An 18,673-nucleotide genomic window follows, 5' to 3' on the forward strand; every position below is an offset into this window, starting at 1 on the left:
GTGTGGGAGTCCATCTCCACCGACCGTTGGGTGCTGGACGCCTTAGCCCGGGGCCACGCGCTCGAGTTTCAAAGAAGGTGCCCGCACGTCCCCCCCCGTGGCCAGGAAAGAGCTTCACGTCCCTCAGCTTCTCCTGGAGGTAAAGGCGATGCTCAGGAAGGGCGTCATCGAACTCGTCCCAAAGAGGCTTCGGGGCTCCGGAGTTTACTCAAGATACTTCCTCGTGAAGAAGAAGACGGGAGGATGGCGCCCCATCCTAGACCTGCGACGTCTGAACAAGTTCATCAAGGCACAGAAGTTTCGGATGGTCACCCTCCAGCACGTCCTGGGGCAGCTGGAGGAAGGAGACTTCCTGTCGTCGTTGGATTTGGAGGATGCCTATTTCCACATTCCCATCCTAAAGGGGCACCGAAAATTCCTCAGGTTTGTGGTCCAAGGGCGTCACTACCAGTTCAAAGCCCTCCCCTTCGGACCACGGTCGGCACCCAGGGTATTTACCAAGTGCCTTGCACCGGTGGCAGCGCAACTGTGCCGCGAGGGGATCCACGTCTACCCCTACCTGGACGACTGGCTCATCCGAGCCAAGACGAGGGAGCTCGCCGTGGAGCACACGGCAAGGACCGTCCAACTTCTCACGGACCTGGGATTCTCCGTGAACTATGCCAAGTCCCACCTGGTACCCTCTCAAAACGCACTGTTTCTGGGAGCGAAGCTCGACACAGTGTCCCTTCTGGCCTCCCCGTCGGAGGAAAGGACCAGGTCCATCCTGGGCAAGGTACAGCGGATGTTGGTTTCCGACGCGGCCAAGGTGAGGTCCATCAAGTCCCTCCTCGGAATGATGTCTTCTTGCATCTACCTCATTCCCATGTGCAGGCTCCGGATGCGCCCGTTGCAGGAGTTCCTGGACGCGCGCTGGATCCAAACGACGGCGGCTTCGAGGAGAGGATCACACTCGACGAGAGTTTCCGCCGAGCGGTCCGGTGGTGGGGCACCCGCGCGCATCTGACGGCGGGCATGGACTTCCAGACCCCAGACCACCAGGAGACAGTGACCACGGATGCCTCCCTGGAAGGGTGGGGAGCGCACACCGGAAATCTGCACGCGAGAGGCCTGTGGCTCCCGACGGAGAAGTCCCTCCATATCAACGTCCTGGAGCTCCGTGCAGTGTTCTGGGCCCTCAGGTCCTTCCTTCCGTCCCTCAAGGGCAAGGTGGTGAGGATCTTCACCGACAACACCACCACCATGTTTTACATCAGGAAACAGGGCGGAACCAGGTCCCCAGCACTGTCCAAGGAGGCGCAGGACCTGTGGCATTGGGCAGTCGCCCAAAGGATGTTTCTGGTGCCGTTTCATCTGGCAGGGATAAAAAACACCATCGCCGACTCACTCAGCAGGGAGCTGTGCTCGTGCCACGAGTGGGAACTACGGCAGGATCTAGTGGATCGCCTCTTCCGACGGTGGGGCACACCCCAGATCGATCTGTTCGCGACAGCGACGAACTCCAAGTGCCGGAGGTTCGCCAGCAGGTTTCCCCAGGCGAGGAGCATGGGCGATGATTTCTCGTTCCCCTGGGAGGGCCTGTTCCTCTACGCGTTCCCTCTTTGCCATTGCTAATCCGGCTCGTCAACCAGCTCAAGAGGTCACGGTGCAGGATGATCCTCGTCGCACCTGCGTGGCCGAGGCAGATATGGTTCCCGGACCTTCTGGACTTGTCAGCGTCCCCGCCAATCAAGCTGCCGGTGGACGCGGATCTACTCTCCAGGGAAGGAGGCGCCATCCTCCACCATGACCCGAAATCGCTGAACTTGCAGGCCTGGCTCCTGCAGCGCTAGAGTTTGGAGGATACGACATATCGGCCGACTGCAGAGAGGTTCTTGCAAAGGCCAGGGCGTCCTCAACTCTTAAATGCTACGGACACAAATGGAAGAGGTTCTCTGTCTGGTGCCACGCACAGAAGATTAACCCTCTACGGATTACGGCTCCCCAGGTACTGCCGTACCTGCTGACGCTAGCCAAAGCTGTACTGGCACACGCGTCCATCAAGATTCATCTTGCTGCGATCTCCCGATACACCAGGACCACGGGCCGGATGTCCTTGTGGTCTCATCGTCTGGTGAAAGAGTTCATGAAGGGACTGTTCAGATCGTTCCCGCCGGTGAAGGCTCCGGCCCCGGCGTGGGAGCTCAACGTGGTGCTGACCAAGCTCATGGGACCTCCGTTCGAGCCTCTGCACTCGGCCCCGTTGAAGTTTCTGTCGTGGAAAACAGCGTTTCTTGTGGCCATCACCTCCGCACGACGGGTGGGAGAGATCCAGGCCCTTTCCTGCAAGGCCCCGTACTTGACTTTTCACGACACGAGGGTAGTGCTCAGGACGCACCCCTCCTTCATGCCCAAGGTACCGTCGGACTTCCATCTCAACGAACCCTTGGTGTTGCCTGTGTTCTTCCCGTCGCCTTCGTCGCCGGCTGAGAGGACTTTGCACTCGCTGGATGTGGCTAGAGCGCTGAAGTTCTACGTGGACCGCACGAAGTGTTTTCGGAAGACGTCACAACTCTTGTGAATTTTGGACCTGTCAATGAGGGGAAGGCTCTCTCGAAGGCTTCCATTTCCAGATGGCTCTCCGGCTGTATCATGTACTGTCATCGGTTGGCAAACCGACCGCTGCCTGGCCGTCCGAGAGCCCATTCCACCAGAGCGATCGAAGCCACCACGGCGTTCCTTTCTGGTGTGCCCCTGCTGGACATATGCAGGGCTGCTACGTGGAGGTCGACGCACACCTTCACGAAATTCTACTGCGTCGAACTGGATTCCAGGGAGGAGTCCAGGGTCGGCCAAGAAGTGCTGCGCAACCTGTTCGCCTGAGGTGAGCCTGGTGAGGAGGTAAGATGCTTAATGTTGAGTTTGAGGTAATGCTTAATGTTGAGCCTTTGCCACCTCCCGTGGTTGTGCATGTGTGTACTGCTATGGATTCTTTATTCATGAGCATGTGAATCCATGCCAGACCCCATGCTGGAGAAGGAACAAGTTACTTACCTGTAACTGTTGTTCTCCAGCATGGGTCTGGCATGGATTCACATGCGAACCCTCCCGCCTACCCCTCTGTGGCTCTTCACTTGGTCATACTGCCACTTCACGTGCTTCCAAATCTGAAGATGGCTGCCAGAGGCGGTGCTTAGGTAGAGGGCAGTCATTGGCTGTGGTCAGTATGACGCAGAGACCAGTGATTGGTTATTACTACGAAAGACAGATCAGAAACGAAACTGATACTGTTTTTTTCTTTACCGAGGATTCCCAGCCTGACGACGGGGAATATTCATGAGCATGTGAATCCATGCTAGACCCATGCTGGAGAACAACAGTTACAGGTAAGTAACTTGTTCCTTCTGACCTGGCGATAGAAAAGCACTGATGGGCGATGCGCGGGGCGGAGCCGAGGTTGGCGGGGTTACGTCTGCGTGCCGGGCCCCGCGCAAGAAAGAGAGGAAGGACACATTTTTGAAAACATTTTTGGATGCTTTTTACAAAGTGCTACGGTCCCGTCCCACAGGACGGAGAGATGTCCCATAAGTATGGAGGAAAGGGGACTATGGACTAGGAGTAAGGGGGTCACTACATTGAGTAACCTGATTATTGGTTATCCCACTTATAAAGAAACCCTCCCTTGACTCTTCTCTTCTTTCTATCGGTCTATCTAACTCCTAATGTTTTCTATGGAACTGCTTGAAACTTTGATCACCCTGTGCTGTTTTCTTTTCTTGACGGGTCTTCTTTTTTTACTCCTTTCAGTCCAGGTTGGTCATGGGACTGAGTCAGTCGTGTCAGTTGTTGACAATCTCACCTGATTGGCGCATGTAGGTGGTGTCAGTTCTCGGATTCTTGTAGATCTGTCAGCAGGATTCAACACCACAAATCACACCATTCTGTTACCCTGGATGACCGATGCCGGTATTTCTGGCAAAGTACTGATGTGGTTTCCCTCTTTTCTAAATGATCGTTCTCATTTCTTATCTCTTCCTCACTTTCAATTTGCTGCTCTTTCACTCACATGTGGTGTATCCCAGGGTTCTGCTCTTTCCACTAATCTACTCAAACTCAATGGAGAAAAAGCTGAGGTTCTGATAGTTGCCCCCTCCCTGGTAGCTTCTTCTATCATGGAATCCTACCTTTTGGCCTTCATATTTGGGGCCTTTCCACCTTCCTGTGAATACAGTCACAGACCTTGGCGTTTAGATCTGCGCATAGCTTTCTACAGAAGCCCATGTTAGTTCAGTCTGTCGTACAGGACTTTTCAAATTAGAAGTCCTGTGGAAAGTTCTTCCTTTCCTATCAGGCTATTTTCGTGTCCCTGTGGTGACATCCACAGTGTTTGGACACCTGGACTGTTGCAATGCCCTCTGCCTGGCACAGCCCTCTTATCCGCTCCACCGTCTCCAGGTGCTTCAGAATTCTGCGGCAAGTGTGCTCCGGTTTATCTTAATGCAACCATATCCCCTCACTTTGCGAAGCCTGCACTGGCTTCCTGTTATGGACAGAGTTAAATGTAAGGCCTTATGTATTGTCCATTGGGCCTTCTATGGCACAGGAGTGGAATATCCATAGGATACATTTCGCCCCTATGTCCCATCCAGGATGCTTCGTTGTGCCAGTGCTTTGTCTATTCAGGTACAGCGGTTTTGTATCTCCAGATCTGGTGGCCGTGCTTTTTCGGTGGCTGCCGCCTCTCTCTGGAACAAGTTACCGCTCTCTATCCATGCTCTTGACAACCATCTCATGTTCCGCCATCAGGTAAAAACGTTTCTGTTCTAATTTGCAATTTTTCTGTCTTTCCTGTGATGCTTTTTCATCTGATTCATTTTACAAAAAATGAGATTTAAATCAAATGTGTGTATATCACGGGTCACCAAAAATTGCAGAATGCACTTCATTCTCATTTTAATATAATAATCAAATTTTTAATCACAATAAAGTATTCAAAAATATAAAATGATCAACATACATAAAACATTGTATAAAAAACAAATTCTAAAAAACAAACAAACAACACAAGTAAATCAATAATATGGGTCTTGTTCAAATGGTACAGATAGATCGTCCGTGGGAAACCTCACACTGGGGTCTCAATTCTTTTTCAATAAGATTTGTTGAATCATTCCTCTTCTACTCAATGACACCCTACTTGTACAAGTTTCTGTCCATCATACACAATTAAAGGTTGGACATTCTTCAAAGGCAAATGTTATCTTGTGTCTGTTGAATTTAAAACTCTTCCTTATTTTCAATTCTTTTCTTCAGCACATTTAGTACGGTACCCTGTTAATAAAGACATTTTATTATTACTGTGTGCTAAGGCTAGATCCTATTTAAATTAGGTCTTACCAAAACCCCAACCCCTATGGTTCAATTACATACCTCGTAGGCTGCTAGGGGGTATATCCCACGGCCTCTGGTTAACCTCATTTAGTTATGAAAATAGATATCCTTTGTCTTAGGGATTATCATTCGTCTTCTTCTTTTTCCATCCTAGAAACATAACAAAGACTGATTTCAGTCTCAAAGTAGCCAACCTCATACCTTTCCTACACACAGGGCATGATGTCTTGAGATTGCTACAAGTATTCTTACCTGTGGTTACCAGTTTTTGTAATTCCCTTCCCGTGGATCAAAATATCCCACAGAAAAAGGTTTCTGAATATTTTTGGAATTAGTAGTCGTAGGCTCAGCTGTAGAAAGATTGCACACAGCTACAAATAAATGTAAAAAATGGAGCCAAATTAGCTAAAAGGGCTCCATATTGCCATATTAGCTCTAACAAACACCATTTATTTAAAGGGGGTAGACATTAGCCTTCACACTTACTTGTGACCAGCTCTCGATTTCCAAGTCAGACTTGAAGGTGAAGCATCTAGTATTCAATGGTCTTTTTCCCAGGGATCTACAAGAAAATTAAATTTCCCTTAATTGTTTTTAAAAAATGTGTATCGGTGTAAACCCATACTCAAAACATGGATTTTTCTGCCCGGGTTAACACTCACCTAATCTTGTATCTGCAAGAAAAATTCTTCTGAATCTCGGTCCTGTTTTTTCAAAAATGGCCGCTTTGTGTATGCGTCATGTGACGTCATCGCGTCACGCTGTAGACAGCGTGAGATCATTGCGTCTGTCGCATAGAGCTCGCATGTCATTAGCGGTAGGGATTATGGTCGCAGTAGTCCATAAATGACAAAAGATTCTCTATTTTCACCCCAAAAGCCACAGAGACTTTCTTAACCTTGAAGGAAGAGTTTTTGTGATACAACGTGCCCTCCCATATTGTGTGGTCTGTAGAGAAGTATTCTGTATGTGATGTTAGTACCTCACCATATTTAAAGAGGGTCTTAAAAATATAGTTAGTGGTTACATCATTTTTAACTTGATCTTAACATGTCGCCATTGAAATTTGGGCAGAATTTCCAAGCCTGCCTGTATCATATTCTTACTAGAATGGATAATGTAAGAAAGAAAAACTAGGCTTTGTTTTACACAAATGACTCTTTTTTCCAATGTAACCGCATCGAAGGTACATCCATACAGAGTCTGCTTCTGACAGGGAGTGAGAAATAACTTTAGAAATGCAATACTCTCATTTATCTCGGGGTTGTAGTCCTGATTACATATAAATCATGTGAATCCATAAACAGTGATCAAAAATAAAAAACCTTCACTGGATATACAAAGGTATAATAAATTAGAAACATGACTATATACTTCCATCTCAGTGAGAAAAAACGTTTTTGCATCCCATAGGTATACCATTGGTTTCACATTTTCATGTGGACTATCCCATGGCTCTTTAAGGTATCGTAAACCATTTTCATTACCAGGATGATCGAACATAGAAGTCCTTTATGCGTTGTGCTATTCCACATTCTCATTCAACCTGTGAATATGGCTTTTGGTCAATTTTTGTTCCATTTTCAATAGGTTTCTGTTAACCTGGTTTTGTGACTCCCCCTTAATGTGTTTAAGGATCATCCACACAAAGTCATTATAAGTATGTTTTTTGCCCCAGAAACGTTTAGTGCTTTCTCATCAGAGTCATGATGCCCTTGGGCGACCGCCACACTCGAGAAATGTATTAACACAACATATCCTCTTGATTGTGTGTAGGTGGAAGAAGCATTTATTTACTACAATGTTGACTTGCGGTTCCAGTGTTAGTTCATTGTTCAATAATATTTTGAGATTTCTGACCACTTTGGATGGTTCTGGTGGGTTTCCCAGTTTGGTAGGCCATGGAATGTGGCGATGATTCGATGGGTCATTGGGAGCGATCATGATTTCTGTTTTGCCTTGGTTGAGTTTAGGACTGTTGGTGCTCATCCCATTTCTGTGAGGCAATTGGTAAGGGTTGGGTTTTGTTCTCCGCTACCGTTGATTTTGTAGATGATTTGTGTGTCATCTGCGTAGTTGTAGCAGGTGACGCCGTGTCTTTTGATGAAGTTAATCATGGGGGTCAGTAGATGTCGAATAGTATTGGTGAGAATGAGAATGGTGTTATCCAAGTCGTTTCCGTTCTTTCTGCCATGAAGGATTTTAGCCAGAGTAGTGCCATGTTGTCGATTCCTATATCTTCGAGTCTTTTGAGGAGTGTTTGGTGGTGGAGTGTGTCGAAGGCTGCATCTGAAAAAATGAGTGATAACGGTAAAAAAAAGGCCACGCGAATATGATCTATAATTTGTAAAATAGATGTAAGGGAATAAATGACGAATGATGTATATTTTCCATAGAGAAAATGAATACATACTTTTAAGAAACCAATGAATATGGCTATAGTGCTGCCTGCTATGTCATCTAGGACGCAGGTGTTTTGAAGCACCTGAATTCTTAGCCCCTCTGCTCTCTTTGGTGCACATGTGAAGTGAAATAGCAGCAACATTACAGAAAGTAGAAAATTAACCAGGTGCCAATGTTTACTTAACACAAAGAAAGCCCTGCCTTTGGAATGGAAGCCTTTGAAAGAATTTGAGCACCATCTGCGCGATCTCGTGAGGAATTGATGGGTTGATGTGAAAAAAACAAAAATCACTGCAGCTGACTCCTGAACCCGACTGCTGTCTCTGTGTGAGTGGGAGCCGCATGCACGCCAGTTGCTGGCACAGGAAGGCACACGCCTTTACACAATGACTTCTGCTGCTGTCATTCAGCTCAGCCTGCGCAGCGGCACATCAGTAGGTTTTCTTTTAACTAGTGTTGGCAGTAGCTGGAGTGCTTCTGAAATGCAAGCTTTGCTTTGCCTGAGCAGAGCCTGCACGCATCTTGTGGTCCTGCACCAATACGTTTTGACTTAAACTGTATCATCCATTTATTTATGTAACTCCTAATAAAATAGAATTCCTTGTGTTAATTTAAATCATTTGCAAGTTTAAATATCCGGATTAGGATCATTTCAGTTTCATTTATTCATTTATTTATTTGTTTATTTATTTATTTTTATTTTATAAAGCGCAGCAACCCCTCGGCATCACGGCGCTGTTACAACCAATTACACTCAAAGTGGTAGAAAGTCAGGTACTTATGGCTAGGGTGGTAGCCAGTAAAAGACCAGGTGCGCCAGGATTTCAGATCCTTTCTGACGGTGCAGTAGGAGGGTTCTTCTCTTAGGTGAGACGGGAGGGCGCTCCAGTGGTTAGCTGCCACGAGTGGGAAACGTGCCCCTCCGCTCTTTACCCTTTTATATTTGGGTGGGATCAGTCTGTGGGTGTGAGCCTTTCTGACGGGTCTCGTGGATTGGGCTTTTTCCGGAATGTTTGTACAAGGTAAGGTGGGGCAGAGTTGGATATGCATTTGTGGGTGATAGAGTTTTAAATATAATTATTTCCTTGGCTGGCAGCCAGTGGATGTTCCTTCTAGCCTCGGTTATGTGCTCTCTTTTGGGGATGTTTAGAGCCGCACGTTTCAGATCTGTAAATGAGAAGCACTTGTTCGCATTGTGTAGGGTAAAATAAGTGAGTTTTGGGAGTGTTATTTAGGGGCACTCATTCGCATATTCAATACATTTTAATCATTCCTGGTTTCACTAAACATACATTGACATATTAAAAGATTGCCTTCTAGTATCGCTGCTGCAATTCTATGCCTTGCAAGATACCGTTGCTATTGTTCTGATACTGCCACAAATTGAATGCACTAGTTATAAGATGGAAGGAAGCATTCATTCACGGAAGAGCATTTTAAGGAACGCCTTATAGGCTAACTTAGGAGTCTACAACCTGTGGCTCTCCAGATGTTTTGGACTACAACTCCCATGATCACTCACAGTTGACTATGTTGGCTTGGGCTGATGGGATTTGTAGTCCAAAACATCCGGAGAGCCAAAGGTTGCAGAATTCTGGGCTAACGTATTCATGTGCATGCAAACCTGTGGTGTTGGAAGTCACAGCCCACAGATTTACTCTAGACATGATTACATGCATTTCTTAACCTTTTTAATAGGAAACATTAGCAAAGTTAGAAAACAAATGAATAGACTTCCTTACCCCCCTCAAAAGGAGGGCAAATTAGCTTGTGCCCGTGAACAGCTGCTAAATGTCCCACGACACACACTAAAAAAAGTGGGAGTAGCAGAGGGTGAATGGGCCACGGGCACTTACCTGCATGATCATTCATGAGAGGCCAAGGACTGAGTCCCGAGAGGGAACGACAGTGTAACCTGCATGCAATCATTACAGACAGACCAAGAAATGAATGGGCGCAGAGACTTAAATCTCCTGTCTCCCACTGGAGGTGTTGCCTCCTCAAAGAGGACAAGGATTTAATGTGTATGGAAGCAGCACTCACTCGGTTACCCCTAAGAAGCAATTACCCCGGAACGAGGTATCAGATTGCATGGACTTCCCACGCTAGTCCATCAAGGTGATGTCCTCCTAAACAAGGACTCATTGGACCTCCTGACCTAACCAAGGACTCATTGGATTTCAAGTTTGCATTACCCGAGTAGCAGCTATAGATTGGATCCTTGGGATTACATCAGGATTTTTTCTGAAGGAGATTTCATCAAATTTGTTTTATTTGTAAACACATTTTCCTGCAAATATATGCGGGAGTGACCCTACACAGCCCCACAACACCCCCCCACTGTAATTAAAACCCAAACCCAACCCCCATCTCTATTTTCTACAAGAAGTAGTTAAAATTAATTTGTCTAAATCGTCTTCGAAATGAAATCTGCAATGTGATCTACCAATACTGCATACATTATCCCTTTCACTGATGGGACATAAATATAACATATATGCATCCTAAATGCAACATAAGGGTTAATCCTGACTGCTATAAGTGGTTATTTATTTATTTTATTTATTGTTCATTTGTAATGCTCTTACACACGTGTTTCAAGGCGCAACCATGAAAGAAGGGGAGACAAGGGAAAAACAGATAGACCGTCTTCAAGGCATGGTACATTCAGATCGTGCAAGTGCGCAGACGGGTGTGGGAGAGTGGGGACAAGTGCAGGGGTTGAGGGGACCAAGTGCGCCCAGTCAGTCAGAAACTGTGGTAAGTGCTGAGGCCACTCTCCTGGGTCATTGCCCAAATGCAGTAACGAGGAGGCAAGTGCAAAGCCCTGAGGCAAGTTCGAGAGGACTGCTGAAGGTGCCAGGTACCTGTGAGACTCTGAGGTACACCAGACAGCCAGGCAGCAGGCTGTGCAGAAAAGGAGGGAGAGAGGGATGGAGCGGAGAGAAAGGTTAGCAGGGTAGAGGGAGAGAGAAGGAAGATGAGAAGTGGAATGTCTTAAGAGGTTTCCGCAACTTAGGGAGTTCCAGCTCAAGACGGAGGGCGGCAGGGAGGCTATTCCAGAGGTAGGCCCCTGCAGAGGATAAAGATCTCCCTCCAAATCTCTGCTCGGAGAACCGGCTCACTCGCAGAAGGTTGGAGGTAGATGAGATGAGCGGGGGGCTCGGGAAGGACAGTTTAGTTTTTAGGCAGGCATTGTTTCAGATAGGTAGGTCCCCGGCCCCAGCAAGCCTTGTGGACAATGCAGAGGGTCTTGAACTTGATCCTTGCAGCCACCGGGAGCCAGTAGAGGGATTTCAGCACCGGAGAGATGCAGTCCCTGGGCTTGAGTCCAAGGATAAGTCTTGCAGTTCTGTTCTGGAGGAGTTGCAAAGGGCGCAGAACAGAAGCAGGGCGGTTGAGATAGAGCCTGTTGCAGTAGTCCAGCCTTGAGAGGACCAGGGCTCTAGAGACAGTGAGCTGCTGGGGGGAAGGTGAGAAAAGGAAGAGTACATCTGAGGTGGTGCACCTGGTAGCTGGACTTTTTAGAGATGTCCGAAATGTGACTGGAGAAGGAGAGAGTGGAGTCGACGATGACCCCAAGGTTTTTTGCCTCGTAGGTGGGTGTGGGCGCAGGGCAAAGGGAGGCCGGCTAGAGTGAGAGTGGGAAAGCGGGAGCAGGGGTCCCAATGCAAATGATCTCAGTCTTACTGGCACTGTGGCAGAGGTTGTGTGTAGCTCACCATGACTAAATTGCAGACTGTCAGATATGAGCGAGCCTGAAGGAGAGTTGTGTGTCATCCACATAGCACTGGAAGTTAGAGATGAAGGTGGCAATCACACTGGCCAGGGCAGCCATATAGACATTGAAGAACCAGGGAGATAAGTTAGAACCCTGGGGAATGCCACAGGTTGAAAGAGTGATAGTAGAGATAAAGGAACCAAGTTCCACCTGGGATCGGCAGTCGGAAAGGAAGGAGGTTAACCACGCCAGAGCCTGACCTGTGATTCCCAGGGTTTCACAGAGACATGCAATCAGGATCTTATGGTTTACCATGTCGAAGTCACAGGAGAGATCAAGAAGAATGAGGACAGGGGGAGTGTTATTGTCAAGATTTGAGAGTAGGTCTTCACAGGTTTTCAGAAGAGCAGTTTCCGTGCCTCTGGATGCTCTAAAGGCACTCTGGGTGGTTGTGGAGTGTAAGCGGAGAGATAGCCAACTTCTCCAGGAGTTATAGATATAAGGAGGAAAGGAGTGATAGATATAAGGTGGTAGTTTGCCGGAATGGAGGCTTTGGCACAGGGTTTCTTAAGCAGAGGGTGAAAAAGGGAGTGCTTCAGTGAAGTTGGGAAAACTACAGTGGCAAAAGATATATTGCAGAGATCAGCCAACCCTGGAGTGAGAGAGTCAATGTTGTCCTTAATGGTTTTGGAGGGGCAGGGGTCAACCTGTTTGGATGAAGCCTTCATAGATCGGACTTGCCTGGCAACCTCATCAGGTGTGACGGGAGTGACAGAAGTGGTGGAGGGGCAAAGGGAGGGGCCAGAGGTGTTTGTGTATGATGTGGAAGAGAGAGAGGAACGGATATGTTCGGTTTTTGCGGTGAAGTGTGCAGCCAGGGACAAGCATAGGTCTTGAGTGGTTGTAACAGAATTGGCCAGTCCCTTACATACTTTGAAAAGTTTGGCCGTTTTGTTTGATGCCGTGGAAATGTGGGCATGAATAAAGACACTTTTCTTGGAATAGATGCAGAGTTGATATTGTCTTTGGAGGAGGCGGCAGACCAGTTTGTCAGATGGTCCGCCCGACGAATTCCATTTCCGCTCAGCTGATCTACACTTGTGTTGGAGGCAGCCAGATCAGAGTTGTACCAAGAGTTGCACTTTTTGGAATGCTTCAGTCGAACCCTCAAGACAGAGGCACGAGTATCAAGAATGTTGGAGCAATTGAAGTTAGTGAGGGCTGTGTCAGGGTGGGAATCAGCCACAGCAGTAGGAGGCAGAGAGTAGGAGGAGGCAAAGTCAGCCGCTGTCACTCTTTTCATGGGTCTGGTGACTTTGAAACCGAGTGGCCGCGGCTGGTGTGCTGATGCAAGAGGAGAGGAGTGCTTCAAGTGTGAAGAGAGAGGAGAGTGGTCCGTCCAAGATAGCGAGGTAGTGAGAGGGATAGAGAGAGGGATGTCGGTAGAGATGAAAGCATCCAAAGTGTGGCCGCTGTGTGCGTGGAGACAGAGGGTCAGATAGAGAGGTAGAGAGAATCGCATAGGTTGCGGAAAGGTCCTGAGGAGTCAGTAGATTCCAGATGGATGTTGAGATCACCCAGCAGGAGGAATTGAGAGGAGGAGGAAAGTAGAGAGGAGGCCAGGTCAGCCCATTCCGAGAGGAAGAGAGTGGACTGTCCTGGTGACCAATAGAAGGTGGCCATAACGAGAGAAGATTTAGGAGAGTGTGAGAGCCTGCAGACTAGGCACTCGAAGGAGGAGTAGGCCTGAGCAGGGATGATGGACACAGGTATCCATTCTGGCAAGATCAGCACCACTCCCCCTCCTGTTCTGTTTGCTCTGGGCGCAGAGAGGATCTTGTATCCTTCAGGGAGGAGTGTGTCAAGCTCATGACAGAGCTGGCTTGAACCATGTCTATGTGATGGCAAGAACATCAAGATCCATGAGTTTGAGGAGGTTACATATTTATTGTGCTGGAAGGCAGTGCTTTCTTCAGAAAGTACCCCTTAATCATTGCAGAATATTCTTCATGCCTTCAGAAAGCCGCTGCCTATATGTCAACCACAGATTATGTCAAAGATTCAAAAAACAATACTACCTAAGGAATGCATTTAGTCTGTGCCCTTTCCTTTCTAGAGTCTCCCTCACACTAGTTTGCTGGGAGTATAGCTCAGGAGCAACGCCAAGACGATGTAGAGCAACACAGGTTTGATCCCCGGGTCCGTGCTTAGAAACCTCTGTGTATTAAGCGCATTATAAATACACAATTACAATTACAGTTGGTATGATGGAATTGTCCACTAATACACCAGCTATGTAATTCTATATAGGACCTGCACTGCATTTCTTGGGGGCTAACTAAAGGACTTGCTACAAGTAATACGGAAGTAATAAAATAGCCAGTATTTGGAAATGGTGCCTGTTTGACCACTCTAGTAATGATGGGTTTGGAAACCCAAGCCACCTGCTTTGACCTGGAGGGAATACTTCCTTAAAAAGTTGTGTTTACTGTCCGGGTTGAATTGAAGCATGCAGACATTTCTCCTATCCAATGGGAAGTAACTCCAACCCTACATTGTGAAGGAGGCTACCATTACCATGTGCGGCGATGATAACTCAGTTTTGCGTAACTCCTAATGAGGCCTTAATTGTTTTCAGCCTCCTGAGGTTGATAAAACAAGGTAAATTGAGTTGGATAAAAAGGAACATCTGTTATTTCACACACTATAATCTTGCAATATTTAATACTTGCTTTAAAGAACATTCAACCAGTAATGTTTTGTTGGTGGTGATAGTCCATTCCTATTTGACACTGATTATTCCTTTGCAATGAGCAAGCACTGATTCAATACTATCCATCCCTATTTCCTCTTGATTAACGCCGTATTTTCACAGGCTCCATCTTGCAATGGTAGGACGCGCCACCTAGTATTGTGTCTGTCCTGTCATCATGTTTCTCTTTAGTACACATTTTACTTGCGTGTGACAACTTTGAGTTGCTGCATGTCACAATACATTGAAGTTTATGCATCACTGCATTACATGCTCGCTTGCAGAGTCATGTTTTTGCAAGATTGTGTTTTTTTTGTCTTGGCGTCTTTCATCTGCTGAATGGGCTCTCGTGCGCTTTGTGTTCTTTCTTTTGGGGCCCCTGTACGGACATACTTTACCAAAGTTAATCAAATTAATATTTATAGAACGATTTCAGAAAATGGTAGGTAAGGATGATGTTTATTCTCACACCACTATGTATGAAGGCTCCTCTCTCCACTCAAACCCAGGGACGTCATTTAACGGTCGCCAGGGGTCGCAAGTCTCCCTTGCTACCCCTGTGGTCTCCCTTGCTACCCCTAAACAAATTGAAGCTCCTGGGCTGTGGCCAATGCCATGTGGCTCTTTGTCTCTAGAGTGGCTTGATCTCTTGTTCAGGCTTTTTACAAAAAACAGGGGGTTCCACAAGTGTAACACTTTGAGCAGTGACCCTAAATAAGAAAGAATAGGAATACCAAATAATGTGTCTTTCTGGAATTCTATACAATAATTGCTAGACTCATTAAAGGTTTATTTCAGGCACACTTCAGGAGGTGAGTCACTGATTTAGTCTGTTCTTAAACACCTCAAATTCACAATCCAGACACAATCCTCCAAAAAGCATTTGAGTAGAATAAGCATCCATTTCGGACTATGTATTATGCTTTTCGCAAGTTGCAGTTATAGCATGTTATTTTCTGCCGATACCTATGGTGATCCATTCTTGTATGAAATGTATATCACGTTACAGTGATATTGTAATCAAATTTTTCATAGTGTGCTTAGAAACAATGCTATGTGATGCCACTTCCTATTTGGTCAAGGGGTAAAAGGTCATGTTACATCACTTCCCGTGATGTCACCTTGGGGGTGGGGTCAAATGATATCACTTCCTGTGATGTCATCGGAGGTCAAGGGTCATGTGATGCCGCTTCCACTACCCCTGGCATTTTGGTGAACTGACGTCCCTGCTCAAACCACCTAATTTGTGTCCTCTTATGCTTTGGTAATCAATCCTGTGTGAACATTGAACAGAATTTACAAGAGGAAAGCAGCACTGTATAATCAAAACAGCAGGGCTTGCTGGAGTGGCAAATGAGTGTGGCAGATTCCTAGAGAATGCATGATGGGTGCTGGTCAGAGAATGTGAAACGCATTTAAGACTTCTGAGCAAACATCAAGTGGAATAATTGGCAAATATACAATAGTAACCATTGGCAAAGCCAGTAGGTCTGGCTTACAAACGTAAAGAGTAAAACGTGCTTGGTCCTGTGTGGGCCATACAAACAAGTCTTAATCTCTGCATTTACAAATTCAGGACTATTAGTGTTGCCAGTGTTTGTTTACTGTGTACCTCAACATGTGTTCATGTCGTCCATCTTCAGTTTGTGGTTTGCTGTTTCCTAGATACCTGGCCAGTTAGCGTGCCCCCATGCTAGTTCTCTGACAACCTCTTTCCCATGTGGCTTCCAGATAACATCTAATGTCAGTTACTGGTCTCTTTCTATGCAGTCTCTTCACAGCAAAGGATGGAACCGTGATGAGACTGTCCTGTTTCAAGAGGGGTTGTTAGACATGTATTTTATTATATTGTCCATTATCCTTGTCATCAGTATGTATGCCCCCATGCCCCCGTACCAAATTGCTGCGCTCACTGTTCTACATGCTTGATTATTGTCTTAATCGGAAGTACTCGGACCGCCATTTTGATGATGTGAACATGTAATAATAACAGCAGCTCTGTGGCACGCTCGTGCTATTTTATCGCCCTGTTCGTTGCTTACTCTAATGCTCTTTTGTAATGAAGCGGCTCATGGAACATGTTCTCTCTGCAGGTGCTGACGCAGAACGGTTATGGCGAAATCACCACAGACATCCGACAGGGCCAAGCCTTCTATTATGCGGAAGACTACCACCAGCAGTACCTGAGCAAGAAACCCAACGGCTACTGCGGTCTCGGTGGCACTGGGGTCTCGTGCCCCATCGGGCTCAAATAATGGCCCCCTGCACGGGTCTCCAACGCCCTTTCTGTGCATTAAAGAGAAGCAAAAATAGTGGTAAAATGCAACCTTTGCAGAACAGAGCTGTGGATTGAGTGTGTCCGGATAGAGATATAATTAGGAAAATTGATACTCGATTCCAGGTGGCTCGCCCAATAAAGGTTTAGCTTTTCACATCACACAAATGCATTGGGCAGAGTTAATCTGAAAATTGTAAGCAACGGAGAGAAAGCTTCTGGGAATTAATAGATAAACTGCTTATGCAAAACTGTTTTTTTTTACTCGACTAGCATTGCATTTGTACTAAAAAAACATACTATAATTAAAGGAAGAGTTTGCAGTAACAACGCTGTTGGTGTACGTGTACATTTTGTGTGTCCTTCCTTGGTTTTAAGAGGGTGGGGGTCCTGTGTTACATCATGCTTTCTTCTGTCCCTTTATATGCAAATGTATTCTGTCTAGTCCCAGATGGCATTAATTACCCCCAGAAGGTTTAAAGGTGTTTCTAGAGGTGCCCTAAACTGACACGTCCCCAGGTGGCTTATTGTGAACTGAAGTGTGCTGATTTCAAAGGCCCTGGTGCAGCCTCTCCCATTCCCTCCTTTCTCTTGATTTGACTACCCCTCCCATCTCCCATCCTGCCTCACTCCCTCCAGTTGTCTCTTCTCATTCTATGTCTCCTGTCCCTCCGATGTTCACACTCTCACTTTCACCTCCCCCCCTCTACCCTCTCTACCCTATCTTCTCATCACCCCTATGGGGCCCTGCTCACCTCTGTGCCCTAACCTTGACACACACTCTGCTTATTTATTTATTTATTGGATTTGTAGAGCGCCCTACGCCCATTGGCATCGAGGCGCTATTACAATATATCTCGTGCAACTAACTTTACCCCTGCTTCATTCTGCCCTCTCCACTGCTCCCGCTAGTGCCTTGCTCTCACCCCACATTCTCTCACTTTCACGCTCTCTAATTTCCAATGCACTTTCTCTCTTACTAGCTTTCTTTCTCTCACTAATTCTCTCGCTCACTCACTCGGCATATAGACACATTCCCCTCCTCAGACTACACTGCATACAACTGGTACCACTCTTTCTCACCATCAATACCTCGCCTATACTCTGCTCCCTTTCTTCAGCACTCCACCGTCCATATTTTGCCTGGCGTCTCGGCCCGCCTCTACACCTCCTGATATCAACCCACACGCTCTCTCTCATTCTATCCTCTTTTATACTGAGGTTCAACTGGTTCAGCCCTCCCCTCCATTCGTTCTAGCACTCACCCAACTCTTATGACCAATCTGCACTTGCCTTTTCCCCAGGGCAGGTAAGTGGGCAGAGAAGAAAGATGTTCACCACCTCCTACATTGCGTAGGATGGACTGATTCCAGACTTTCGAGTTTAACCTGTTTCCCCCATTGTGTACAGCTGTTGCTGCCAGAACATGAAGCACTGCTTGCACAAAGGAGCAGTTGCAGGGCTGAATTGGTAAACAGTTGTTGTATACTGCTGGTTCGGTGAGGATGCCGGTGCAGGCTGTGTATACTGCTGGTTGGGTGAGGGTGCAGCCTGTGTATACTGCTGGTTCAGTGAGGGTGCAGGCTGTGTATACTGCTGGTTCAGTGAGGGTGCAGGCTGTGTATACTGCTGGTTGGGTGAGGGTGCAGGCTGTGTATACTGCTGGTTGGGTGAGGGTGCAGGCTGTGTATACTGCTGGTTGGGTGAGGGTGCAGGCTGTGTATACTGCTGGTTGGATGAGGGTGCAGGGTGTGTATAGTGCTGGTTGGGTGAGGGTGCAGGCTGTGTATACTGCTGGTTGGGTGAGGGTGCAGGATGTGTATACTGCTGGTTGGGTGAGGGTGCAGGCTGTGTATACTGCTGGTTGGGTGAGGGTGCAGGCTGTGTATACTGCTGGTTGGGTGAGGGTGCAGGCTGTGTATACTGCTGGTTGGGTGAGGGTGCAGGATGTGTATACTGCTGGTTGGGTGAGGGTGCAGGCTGTGTATACTGCTGGTTGGGTGAGGGTGCAGGCTGTGTATACTGCTGGTTGGGTGAGGGTGCAGGCTGTGTATACTGCTGGTTGGGTGAGGGTGCAGGCTGTGTATACTACTGCTGCTGGTGATTTTGCAGGTCTGGCAGCCCGGTCAGTTATAAGCAGTCCCAGTACTCG

The 18,673-nt window shown here is 47.1% G+C and overlaps 1 protein-coding gene across 6 annotated transcripts in view; it reads left to right on the top strand.

Annotated features, from left to right (window-relative positions):
- MSRA (methionine sulfoxide reductase A) overlaps positions 1–16,852 on the top strand; it is a 1,385,155-nt gene extending 1,368,303 nt beyond the window's left edge. For all 6 annotated transcript variants that reach the window (XM_069605714.1, XM_069605717.1, XM_069605715.1 and 3 more), the window contains exon 6: positions 16,340–16,852. In XM_069605714.1, the coding sequence (XP_069461815.1) occupies positions 16,340–16,501 (162 nt within the window). In that variant the 3' untranslated portion in view covers positions 16,502–16,852. The remainder of the gene's footprint in view (positions 1–16,339) is intronic.
- The last annotated feature ends 1,821 nt before the right edge of the window (positions 16,853–18,673 follow it).

The sequence above is a fragment of the Ambystoma mexicanum genome, chromosome 4p (assembly GCF_040938575.1).
Source record: "Ambystoma mexicanum isolate Mex_15411 chromosome 4p, UKY_AmexF1_1, whole genome shotgun sequence".
In the NCBI taxonomy this organism is placed as follows: Eukaryota; Metazoa; Chordata; class Amphibia; order Caudata; family Ambystomatidae; genus Ambystoma; species Ambystoma mexicanum.